At 47.1% G+C, this 12,706-nt stretch overlaps 1 protein-coding gene across 16 annotated transcripts in view; it reads left to right on the top strand.

The window, feature by feature from the left end:
- mcf2la (mcf.2 cell line derived transforming sequence-like a) overlaps nt 1-12,706 on the top strand; it is a 67,513-nt gene that overhangs the window by 29,830 nt on the left and 24,977 nt on the right. For all 16 annotated transcript variants that reach the window (XM_048234564.1, XM_048234561.1, XM_048234562.1 and 13 more), the window contains exons 3-4: nt 3,665-3,779; nt 7,850-7,940. In XM_048234564.1, coding sequence (XP_048090521.1) covers nt 3,665-3,779; nt 7,850-7,940 — 206 coding nt within the window. The remainder of the gene's footprint in view (nt 1-3,664; nt 3,780-7,849; nt 7,941-12,706) is intronic.

The raw sequence follows: 12,706 nt of genomic DNA, 5'->3' as shown, positions 1-12,706 counted from the left end.
AGCACATTGAATTGGCTTCGTGAATTCGAGGGGTGTGTAGAGCACATTGAATTGGCCGTGAATTCGGTGTGTAGAGCACATTGAATTGGCCATTGAATTCGAGGGGTGTGTAGAGCACATTGAATTGGCTTCGTGAATCCGAGGGTGTGTAGAGCACATTGAATTGGCTTCGTGAATTCCGAGGGTGTGTAGAGCACATTGAATTGGCTTCGTGAATTCCGAGGGTGTGTAGAGCACATTGAATTGGCTTCGTGAATTCCGAGGGTGTGTAGAGCACATTGAATTGGCTTAAAATTGAATTCGGTGTGTAGAGCACATTGAATTGGCCGTGAATTCGAGGGTGTGTAGAGCACATTGAATTGGCTTATTTTGAATTCGAGGTGTGTAGAGCACATTGAATTGGCCATGGAATTCGGTGTGTAGAGCACATTGAATTGGCCAGTGAATTCGAGGGTGTGTAGAGCACATTGAATTGGCTTCATGAATTCGGGTGTGTAGAGCACATTGAATTGGCCGTGAATTCGAGGGTGTGTAGAGCACATTGAATTGGCCGTGAATTCGAGGGGTGTGTAGAGCACATTGAATTGGCCATTAATTCGAGGGTGTGTAGAGCACATTGAATTGGCCGTGAATTCGAGGGTGTGTAGAGCACATTGAATTGGCTTCATGGAATTCGAGGGTGTGTAGAGCACATTGAATTGGCCATTAATTCCGAGGGTGTGTAGAGCACATTGAATTGGCTTCATTGAATTCGAGGGTGTGTAGAGCACATTGAATTGGCTTCGTGAATTCGGTGTGTGTGAAAGCACATTGAATTGGCCATGAATTCGGTGTGTAGAGCACATTGAATTGGCCATTGAATTCGAGGGTGTGTAGAGCACATTGAATTGGCCGTGAATTCGAGGGTGTGTAGAGCACATTGAATTGGCCATTGAATTCGAGGGTGTGTAGAGCACATTGAATTGGCCGTGAATTCGAGGGTGTGTAGAGCACATTGAATTGGCCGTGAATTCGTGTGGGTGTGTAGAACACATTGAATTGGCCAGAGAATTCCGGCCGGTGTGTAGAGCACATTGAATTGGCTTCGTGAATTCCGAGGGTGTGTAGAGCACATTGAATTGGCTTCGTGAATTCCGACGGTGTGTAGAGCACATTGAATTGGCTTCGTGAATTCCGAGGGTGTGTAGAGCACATTGAATTGGCTTCGTACATGAAATGCGCTATCATATGTAGATAAAATGGCTTTGCCTTGCCTTGCCAAATCCATGTCCTAGACACCATCCTTGAGCCTGGTCCGTGGTGGAGGTGGTCAGTGGGAGTTCAGCAGTCTGATTATTTTTCTCCCGGGCAATCGTGCACCCTCTCCCAAGGCCGGTGACTGTTGGTGGCCATCTGTTTGCTAGAGCTTATTTTCCCAGGCCTAAGTCTGACCCCTCACAGTGAGCCTCCTCCCTCGGCTGGCGTCCCTGCCTTAGGTAAATGACCGACTGGTTTAATCAACTCTGAATTTGTTTGCACACTGGATGTACTTTCATGCACTCTCTCCCAGTGATCCTGTACGCAGTGGCCCAGACACTGTAGCTGCCGCTAACGCCTTAGTAAACACATGAACTACTCCTGGCATTTGGGGACGTCTGTTTGCTTGAAATGCATATTCATCTTTATGGAAATCCTTAACAAATATATTTATATTTAAGACATTTTTTTATCCACACCTGTGGTAAAGCAATAAAAGAAAGAAATGTGGTATTTACAAAATATCATCAGGGAATGTTAACATAATGTACATTGTATATGTCTGGTTGAGAGATTTGAATTTGTATTCCTCATTTTAGATTATAAACAAATTGACCATTTGAATATTATGAATGTAGTTCTGTTAATTTGAATAGGAACACATGGTCTGCCATCAACACCTTATTAAAAAGTGTCCTTAAAATCTGCATGCATTCAGAGCCTGCAGTATCCAGGCTGTGTGCTGGGACACGCTCTATTGTGTAGCCAATGACAAGTAGAGAACAAGTGGTGCTTCCACCTAAACAATTTTTCCATCTTCTGGAGCCGCTAATCATGCAGTATGGCCGTACTGTCCTTGCCCCAAGCCTTCGTGTGTGTGTGTGCCTGTGTTTGTGCGTATGTGTGTGTGTGCGTGTGTTTGTGTGTGCATGTGCTTGTGTGTGTGTTTATGCGTGTGTGCGTGCGTGTGTGTGTTTGTGCGTTTGTGTGTGTGTGTGCATGTGTGTGCGTGCATGTGTGTGTGTCTGTGTGTGTGTGCGCTTGTGTGTGTGTGTGTGCGTGTGTGTTTGTGTGCGTCTGTGTGTGCATGCGTGTGTGTGTGTGTGTGTGTGGAAGTCACTGCAGAGCAGGGGCAGATCATCTCATTAACCTTGCTGCCGGCTTCTATACTTCATCTTCCTTCTCAAGGGGGTCTGCTTGACACCAGATGGGTGTGAGTCTTGGTCCAGTGCTGCCGGCATGAAAAAAGCCCTACGTTCACCCATTGCCTGGACATTGATCTGTCTGTGTGTCTGTGTGTCTGTGTCCGCATGTGTGTGTCTGTGTGTGTGTGTGTGTGTGTCTGTGTCCGCATGTATGTGTGTGTGTGTGTGCACCTCTCTCTCTGTGTCTGTCGCATATGTGATGTTGTGGAGAGCTGCAGATGAAGTGGAGGCTGTGGCCTTGGCGTGCGCTAGCGCTGCTGTAAGCTGTGAGCCTGACCAGCCGGCTCCTGTCCGACTCCGAGTCCGGCTCACACGGACCCTTTGTGTGCCTGCGGAGAACTGGCCATTCCCCCTCCACAGTGGCCACACCGCAGGACACCAGTAATCCTCTCCCAAGCTTATCCAAGTATTATCAAGATCATTTCTAAAATGGAAATGAAAGGATATGTGAAAGTTGACCCCTGCCTGCCCCACGACGCCAGACACACACACACACACACACACACACATATTACACTCCCCTTCTCCCACCCTCGAATTTTAATTCATTTGTCAGACGAACAGATGAACGCACTGTAGAGCACTTGTGTTTGATAACATTAGAATCTCTTTTCAGGGGGCTAATGATCATCCTAAACAATGCTTTTCCTGTCCTGTCCCCGTGTCTGCCATGTTAAAGTGCTGTGTCCTGTTAGTGATGTGATGTGTGCGCCAGTGGAGACGTCGAAGCCTAATGCAGAGGGGGCACAGTGCTGGTGATGTTGCCCTGAGCCCGGCTGCTCTCAGGAGGCTCACACCTGCCCCCTGGTGTCCACACTGGGGTCAGGTGATTTTAAACTGTGCTATGGGGCTCTCCATAAAAGCTATTGTTCTGAGACTACAGGACATAGTGGGTATTACAAGTAAATAGACTTGTGTTAGGTTTCAGGTGGAACGATCATGTGCAGAATTCTAAAGCTGAATTCTGATGTGCAGTGTTCTAATGTGCAGAATTCTAAAGCTGAATTCCGATGTGGAGTGTTCTAATGTGCAGAATTCAAAAGCAGAATTCCGATGTGCAGTGTTCTAATGTGCAGAATTCTAAAGCAGAATTCCGATGTGCAGTGTTCTAATGTGCAGTGTTCTAATGTGCAGAATTCTAAAGCAGAATTCCGATGTGCAGTGTTCTAATGTGCAGAGTTCTAATGTGCAGAGTTCTAATGTGTGGTGTGTCTCTGTTTTAGGTGGCCGAGGGGAGAATGGCAGCCCCATCATCATCTTCCCAGAGTTCCCAACGTTCGGGGATCTGCAGGAACAAGAGTTCCATAACGTCCTCACCTACTTGACCAGTGTTCCCAGGTGTGTCTCCCTGTACCGATTTCTGTTATTCAGAAGAAGCGTGTGTGTGTGTGTGTGTGAGTGCATTTGAAACCTTTCTGGTTTCTTGTCTTTCGGTTCACAGCAGTATTATTGTAGTGTGATGCATTATCTTATGCCTGGCACAGAAGAAAGAAGAAGCCTAGTACAGAGCTCCATCTTTATCTGTAAACCGTGTGCAGGTGTGTCTCTGTAACAACACCCAGACCTTGTCTTTAGCCTCACACAGATAGACACGCTAACAGGCAACGCTAACAGGCACCATAAGGAGGCCAGGGCCTCTGGGGAGCTTTGGCAGAAGGTGCGTCAGTCAAGCCTTGACTAGTTGTCTTAGCGACCAAGTCATCCAGAATACTACTTAGCTGGAGTGACAGCCTGCTCTGACACCAGTGCTTCAGGGACTCAAACAAATGGCAGCCTGTGACCAACAGAGGGCGCTCTAGAACAGGTTTTAGTGAAGCCAGACAAAGAAACAATACAGGAGACTGCTTTGTGTGAGAGGACCACCATTTCTTCACCTCAGTAATTATATTATAACCATACTCTCTGTTTATTTTCCCTTTAGCCAACCAAACTGTGCGCAGATATTTATCAGTATTTAGATATTTATTGGGAAGGTGGTTAGAAGGTGTATACAAAATCTTATTCTCTAAAAAACACTGAGGTTTGGGGGTAATGTATGAAAAATGCTGTGTCCCCCTGGTTAGAGGTGTAATGAAACAGGTTTTGGGCTTCATGCTCTCTGCTTCCCACTTCCCACTCCTTCCCCAGGGAAAAGCCCTCACGGGCTCACAGAGGGATGGAGTAATTGCTGGAGGATTTCGGGCAGAAAATGCATTCATCATGATGTTTTAATTTTTGCTCGACTTGGCAAATGAATTCTCAGGCCCACCCTGGAGTGTGTACTCACACGAGGAGGAGCGAGTGGTCGAGGGTGACTCTCTCAAAAATGCCAAAATAACTAGCCAAATAGAAATGTATATTTAATGTGAGACTGCTCAATATTTGATGTGCTATGACAATGCTGGTGGTCAGGTGATTAAGGTTATTCTCAGGGATTGTTGCTGTTTAGACTCTGGGCTGCATATGGTCTCCAGAAGCTGTTCCCTGTATGCTGGCTCTTCCCTTGCCTCGCAAATCCTACAGCGTCCACTGCCAAGCCATTCTGCCTGACCTTCATTATTTACAATCGCACCTGCATCCTCTCACCTTTTAATGATGCCCGATGCAGCGTCGTAAATCACTGTCAACGCTGCTATTGAGGGGCGCTGTGGCATGCGTAGTTATCAAGCGTCTCCTCCACGCGGTCTTCACCTCCATTGGCTCTCGTTCCTCCTTCGCCTTCATTCTCTGAGTACCCCGGTGCTTTTGAGGAGTGAGGGGGAGGGGGAAAGGGAGGGAGGGGAGAGGATGGGATGCTGGGAGAGGGAGGGGGCATGGGAGAGGAGGAGGGATGAGCTCATCGGAGCAGGGGAGAGAGGGAGAGAGAAAGAGAGAGGGAGAGAGAGAGAAGGACAGAGCGCTGCTGCGAAACAGAGAGAATGAGAAGGAGAGGAGAGCGGCAGAATCTAGGGAAAGTGACTGTCATGGCGACCGCCTGGAAATGCTGAGTGGCATCTGAAGCGCCTTGCCTACCAGCACAGGGGGCGGAGCCCGGCCCTTATCAGTCACGCCTCCCGCCCGCCCCCTCCTCCATATTAGCAATCCATGAGAAGCCGGCAGGCTTGGCTGTCTGTCAAGCCCGGCGCTGCGTTCTGACTGGCTGCAGGGGCCCCACCTGATGGCCGCGCTGCACATTGGCTGCTGAAAGGAGCGGGGAGGCAGAGGCTCTTAGCCCGTGTTACACTGTCGACCGCGAGCGTAAACAGAAGGTCGTTTCTTCTGTAGTGACAGAGGCGGTGTGTGTGTGTGTGTGTGTGTGTCTGTGAGAGAGAGGCAGAGAGAAACAGAGAATACTCACGAGGGAGGACTCACTCGAGAAAAAAAATAAGAGCAGCCTCGTTTTTGAGGGGCCAATCTGGAAATAAGAGCATTTGTTTTGGAAGGGGCTGGTGGGTGTTTTGCGAAGGCTTTTGGCAGAAGCTGGCGGTTGTGTTTTTCTGGCATGCCAGCGGGTGGAAGTGGGGGGATCCATTGAGACCCGGCGAGGATGGGGGCGCTCCTGATGGAGGTGTGAGAGGGAGGCTGCTGATGGCCAGGCCAGACGCAGGGCCGGACACACCACCTCAACCCAGGAATCTCCGGAAACAGTGACATGCGGGGGGCAAATTGTGTTTGTGTGTGTGCTCATAGTGGCACATAAACATTCAGTGTTTTCCACCCGTTGCGTGACTGACTGTTGCCATGGGCTGCTTTGTGATCTGTCTACGCTGAGACTGATTTGGATGAAAACCAGCTGATTACTGTTGCTGTTGGTTTTAAACTCCTGTTTTTCATGGGATTCTAAGACCTTTTTCCCCATCGTCTGTTTTTCCCCTCTGTCCCCCTCTCTCTCTCCTGTCTTCTCTCTTTTCCCTCTCTCATCCCCCCTCTCTCTCTCTCTCTCTCTCTGGTCCTGGCTCTGCTGGATTACCCGTTGCCCTGGTGGGTAGCCCTCGGCAGCGGCAGTGGGAGTTCATCTTGGTCATCGACCTTGACGCCAGAACCGGTGAGTAGGTCAGTGAAGGGACCCTAATGCATCATGAAGTGAGTTTGATGGCTTCCCACCATATTGTGTTTGTTTGTGTGTGTGTGTGTGTGTGTGTGTTTTATGTGTACAATGACGTGTTAAAACAACCATCAAAATAAAACCCTCCCAAACCCAAAAGCTTCCATTGCTCAGACCATCAAACAGAGGTGTGTGTGTTGTGTGTGTGTGTGTGTGTGTACACAATGACTTAATAAAACAACCATCAAAATAAAACCCTCCCAAACCCAAAAGCTTCCATTGCTCAGACCATCCAAACAGAGGGAGGTGTTTGTGTGTGTGTGTGGTGTGTTTGTAGTAGGGGTGGGAGTGTGAACTGATGAGGCATCTCAACATGTGATGGCAGCTTATATAGCAGGCCAGTCTGTCAAGTGGACATGTGTTAGGCGATGAAAGAAAAGCAAAGAACTGATCTGAGTCTGTGTTATCGTGACCAAACATATCACATTGCAACTTAGCCTACATTGTGTTGATAGAGCTTTTTTTCTATAGAGATATTACGGTACTATGCAAAATGATTTGTATAGTCTTATTGCCAGTTAAGGAAGTGCTATTAGACATTCAGTTTGAACTGTTTCACTGTTTCTCTCCTGCAGCTCAGTGATATGAATTCTGCAAGTGGAGTTATTGGAAATGGTGTGTGTGTGTGTGTGTGTGTGTCTGTGAGAGAGAGGCAGAGAGAAACAGAGAATACTCACCGAGGAGGACTCACTCGAGAAAAAGGAAATAAGAGCAGCCTCGTTTTTGGGGGCCAATCTGGAAATAAGAGCATTTGTTTTGGAAGGGGCTGGTGGGTGTTTTGCGAAGGCTTTTTGGCAGGCGGCGGTTGTGTTTTTTCTGGCATGCCAGCCGGAGTGGAGAGTGGGGGGGGATCCGTGAGACCGAGCGAGGATGGGGGAGCGCGACGCTCCTGATGGAGGGGTGTGAGAGGAGGGGCGTGCTGATGGCCAGACGGAGGCACGGACGGACACACCACCTCAGCAGAATCTCCCGGAAACAGTGACATGCCGGGGGCAAATTGTGTTTGTGTGTGTGCTCATAGTGGCACATAAACATTCAGTGTTTTCACACGTTGCACTGACTGACTGACTGTTGCCATGGAAGCTGCTTTGTGATCCTGTCACACGCTGAGACTGATTTGGATGAAAACCAGCTGATTACTGTTGCTGTTGGTTTTTAAACTCCTGTTTTTCATGGGATTCTAAGACCTTTTTTTCCCATCGTCTGTTTTTCCCTCTCTGTCCCCCCCCCCCCTCTCTCTCTCCTGTCTTCTCTCTTTTCCCTCTCTCTGTCCCCCCCTCTCTCTCTCTCTCTCTCTCTGGTCCTGGCTCTGCTGTCATGGTTACCCCGTTGCCCTGGTGGGTAGCCTCTCGGCAGCGGCAGTGGGGTTCATCTTGGTCATCGACCGGCGCCAGGACCGGTGGTCGTCAGTGAAGGGGACCCTATTACGCATCGCGGTGAGTTTGATGGCTTCCCACCATATTGTGTTTGTTTGTGTGTGTGTGTGTGTGTGTGTGTTTATGTGTACACAATGACTTGTGTTAAAACAACCATCAAAATAAAAACCCTCCCAAACCCAAAAGCTTCCATTGCTCAGACCATCCAAACAGAGGGAGGTGTGTGTGTGTGTGTGTGTGTGTGTGTGTGTACACAATGACTTGTGTAAAAACAACCATCAAAATAAAAACCCTCCCAAACCCAAAAGCTTCCATTGCTCAGACCATCCAAACAGAGGGAGGTGTTTGTGTGTGTGTGTGGTGTGTTTGTAGTAGGGGTGGGAGTGTGAACTGATGAGGCATCTCAACATGTGATGGCAGCTTATATAGCAGGCCAGTCTGTCAAGTGGACATGTGTGTTAGACGATGAAAGAAAAGCAAGAACTGATCTGATCTGTGTTAATACGTGACCAAACATATCACATTGGCAACTTAGCCTACATTGTGTTGATAGAAGCTTTTTTTTCTATAGAGATATTACCGGTACTATGCAAACCAAATTTGTATAGTCTTATTGCCAGTTAAGGAAGTACTATTAGACATTCAGTTTGAACTGTTTCACTGTTTCTCTCACTGCAGCTCAGTGATATGAATTCTGCAAGTGGAGTTATTGGAAATGACACAGTTTGATAATCATTCTCTGGTGTAATTTAACTTAATTAACTAATTAACTTAATTAGCGTAGCTTTGGCTGGGATAAGGAAGCGTGTTGTATGCTATGCTTAAAGGCCAGCCGGTGCCTCATATACTGTAGGAGTCACTGATGCGCAGCCAAGTGGTGAGGCTTTCAACAAGTGCGATCGGTCCAACAGCCGGGGTCTTCGTAGTTCTGGTCAGTGGGTCAGAAGGACATGTGCTAATCAGATTATAGGGCTCTCCCTCTATTTACGCTCGCTGCGTGCGTGTGTGCATGTGTGTGTAATGTGTACATGTGTGTGTGTGTGTGTGTGTGTGTACGTGTGTGCGGAAAAGACAGTGTTTCTTGTACCCTGGAACCTGTAAACACCTGCTGGACCAGTTTAATGTAGATTATTCAGAAAATGTGACTCCTAATGAAACTCTCCCTGTGTGTGTGTGTGTGTTTGAGTGTGAATTGTTTGTGGTAGGTTGCAGCTACTGTTTGCTGTTGCAACCTCGCTACACTGCAGTGTGTCTGTGTGTGTGTGTGTGTGTGTGTTGTAGCCTTGCTACACTGCACTGTGTGTGTGTGTGTTTGTGTTGCAACTGTAGGCATGTCTCTCTTCTGCCCTGCTGATGCTGCGTACCCCACTAGCTGTGTGTGTGTGTGTGTGTGTGTGTGGATCCTTTCATGATTCTGCATAGCCCACTAGCCTACTTCTGCAGCAGCGTGTCATCTCTACCTCACAGATTAGACGCCTTCTTTTTTTATCCACCACTGCACCCTGAGGTGGGAAAAAGGATTTCTCTCCCTCAACACACTCTCCCACCCTCAACACACTCTCCCTCTTTCAACTCTCTTCCTCTCTCTTGCATGCTTTCTCTCGCACGCTCTTTCTCTCTCTCTCTCTCTCTCTCTCTCTCTCTCTCTCTCTCTCTCTCTCTTCTGATCTTTCTGTCTATCTCTCTTCTCTTCCTCTCTGTTGGTGCAGCACTGACGGCAGAAGATGAGCAGCAAACTTCCGATCTCTCATTTTCCTCCTTTTTATTTTCGTCTCATCTCGTTTCTATCAAATCCTGTTGTTTTTCTCACCATAGCAGCACAGTGGCCCTTTCCTTCCTTTTACATCCCTTCCATTATTCCCCATGATCCCGCTCTCTCTCGTTTGCTCTCCATTATTCCCCATGATCCCGCTCTCTCTCGTTTGCTCTCCATTATTCCCCATGATCCCGCTCTCTCTCGTTTGCTCTCCATTTGTCTAGTCCACCTCTCCTTTTACCCCCCCGCCTCCATCTATTAAATGCTGACTGACATTTTATCTTTTTTCTTTGTGATGCATGACAAATGTTTCAAATGTAGGCTTTGCAGGCTGTGTGCGTGTGTGTGTGTTTGTGTGTGTGTGTTTGTGTGTGTGTGTTTGTGTGTGTGTTTGCTTTTGCTTTTGCACACACACACATATAAATGGATGGCATTAGAAGATTAATCCAAGCAGGTCGACAGTTACCCCAAAATAACTGTGCAGTACTTCCCCAAAAGCTCGTTCAGGTGATCTCATTTGGATTTGAGATGCTGCCTGACTGGGACATGAAATCAAATTACTAAAATCCTGTAAGCACCATCCATCTGGAGAGGCGCTGGAAGGCTTTCAGCACCACAGTTCACTGGACAGCTCCCCAACAGTTCTCTCCCAAAACCCATTCGGCCAATAGGTGCTCCCTCCGTTCACTTTAGGGACACTTAATGCATGCAGATGTATGCTAATATATGCTAATATATGCTAATGGGGTGCTGATCAACATCTTCTGCGATTCAGCTTGGCAATGAAATCCGCATGGATGTTGCCATGTTGGCCAAGGTGGGGAATTAGCATCCCAGCTGCAGGTCCTCTGTACATCTCTCCACCAGTTAGAGTTTATTTAATTATTAGATCGTAATGCATATATTGGAGTAATTTGGGTAATTTATTATGTAAGGCGTGTTACCCTAGTCATGTTGAAACCGTGTGGAGCTCCATTCAGAGTCCACTGTCATCTGAATGGGAATGAATTTCCCATCTGTCTTTAGGGAATTTACTACATACCGATATGTCATTCACTGTACAACCATACAGAGTGCATATCAAAATAAAGAGGGAAGTTCTGGGCGCTTGTGTTGTGTGTATGTGGATCCATGTGACGTGATGTGTCCCTGCTTGCATTGACATGCTGTGCGTGTGTGTGCGTGCGTACGCGAGTGTCCTTTATGGTCAGAGGTGATTAAGGCTGTCTTCGTCAGTTTGAGTGTAGATGCCCCCACACCCCCCCACCCCTCGGATACCTCTTGTCCCCCTGATCCCTCCAGACCCCCCCCCCTTCCTCCTGTCAGTGTTATGGCCGCTCCCAGGGGGGCTTGTTAGAGAGCGTTGCCCCTGTTGCCCCTGTTGCCCCTGTTGCCCCTGTTGCCCCAATCCTCAGGGCAGCTCTGCTCTCAGATATGTCCTGTCAAGTGTCTAGGTCTGAATGGTACATACTGTTGATGGCTGCCTGCATCAGCCAGCTGGGTGCTCCTCATTGGTGGTGGTTAGTGAAGTTCCCTCTTCACTGTTGCAATGTAATGTTGTTGTTGTTGTTGTTGTTGTTGTTGTTGTTGTTGTTGTTTTGTACATATTCAGGTGAAACAGAACAGAAGGTTGGCAGAAATGATGGGAATTTTCATGTTTCCAAAATATGAATATACCGTTCTTAATTCAGCATGATATTCATATTTTGAATATACCGTTCTTAATTCAGCATGATATTCATATTTTGAATATACCGTTCTTAATTCAGCATGATATTCATATTTTGTGAAAACCTCTAGATGGTTTCCATTTCTACATGGTCTAGTTCTGTGTGTGAGTGTGCCTTTCACACACCGACTCTGTCCTCTGTGTGCTTTGTCCTGCTCCTCAGTTCCTTTGTATATAGGCTAAGGTCTGCTATTGCATCATGGGTAGGCAGATCTGAGGCCGCCCTAATGAGTCCAGATAGAGTCACTCCATCAGCCCTGCTTCCTGGTGTGTGAGGAAGCAACAATGTAATAACAAGACACAGCTCATTTAGTTGTCGTTGTGTGTGTGTGTGTGTGTGTGTGTGAAAGAGAGAGAGTGTGAGAGAGAGAAATCTGTATGTTTATGAGGGACACAGATCATTGCCTTGGGATGTACAAGCAGTTACTGCACTGATGAGTTGGGTACTTATCTCCAGGCACTCAACTAAAGTGTGTGTGTGAGAGAGAGTGGGAGTGTGTGTGTCTGTCTGTGTGTGCTCATTTGTTGCGTGTGTGTGTGTTTGTCTGTCTGTCTGTCTCTGAGTGCCCATTTGTTGCGTGTTGTGTGAGAGTTCACACTGGGTGGATGTGAGGTCAGAGGCTTACTGAAAGCAGAAGGTCCAGGCAGGAGGTGTGTGTGTGTGTGAGAAAGCAGAAGGTCCAGGCAGGAGAAGTGAGCATCATGAAGGGATTTGGAGACCTCTCGTAAACCCAGTGACCTCCTGGGTCATCTTGGACGACAACAACATGACAGACCATCATTCCATAATCCTCCCTTCAAATACAAAAATATGATGTGAATGGTGTTAAGAATTCAAACTAAAGTTTAGATTACATTTCTCTTTCTGAGATAGTGATTTTGTGATTGCAAGATAAGTATTTAAGCATAATAAGCATATTAAATGCCCATGTCAATCCTATGTCTGTTGAAGACAGCCTAACGAGACAAAGAAGGGACAGTAGTACTCAGTACACACAGACACTTTCTAATGAGGACACACAGCACTCAAAGAATCTCCCATAGAAATGTATGGGGTTAGTTTGTAACGCAAACATGGCAGTCGTCTACACATATTCCGCCCCTTTTAATTTCATTGAATCTGTACATAGTTCTTAGTCTTTAGTTCCGCTGATGAGATTTGGTAGTTACTATTCTATACATACTGTACATGAATCAGAGTACTGTCATACTCATGATCAAAGATACTGTCATACTCTGTGTGTGTGTGTGTGTGTGTGTGTGTGTATGTGTGTGTGTGTGTGTGTGTGGATGTTCGTGTACTGTCATACTCATGATGAAAGATACTGTCATATTAGACGT

Source organism: Alosa alosa, chromosome 23, assembly GCF_017589495.1.
Source record: "Alosa alosa isolate M-15738 ecotype Scorff River chromosome 23, AALO_Geno_1.1, whole genome shotgun sequence".
NCBI classification, from domain to species: Eukaryota; Metazoa; Chordata; class Actinopteri; order Clupeiformes; family Clupeidae; genus Alosa; species Alosa alosa.
The sequence above is the reverse complement of the archived record's forward strand: the minus strand, read 5'-3'. Positions and strand labels throughout refer to the sequence as shown.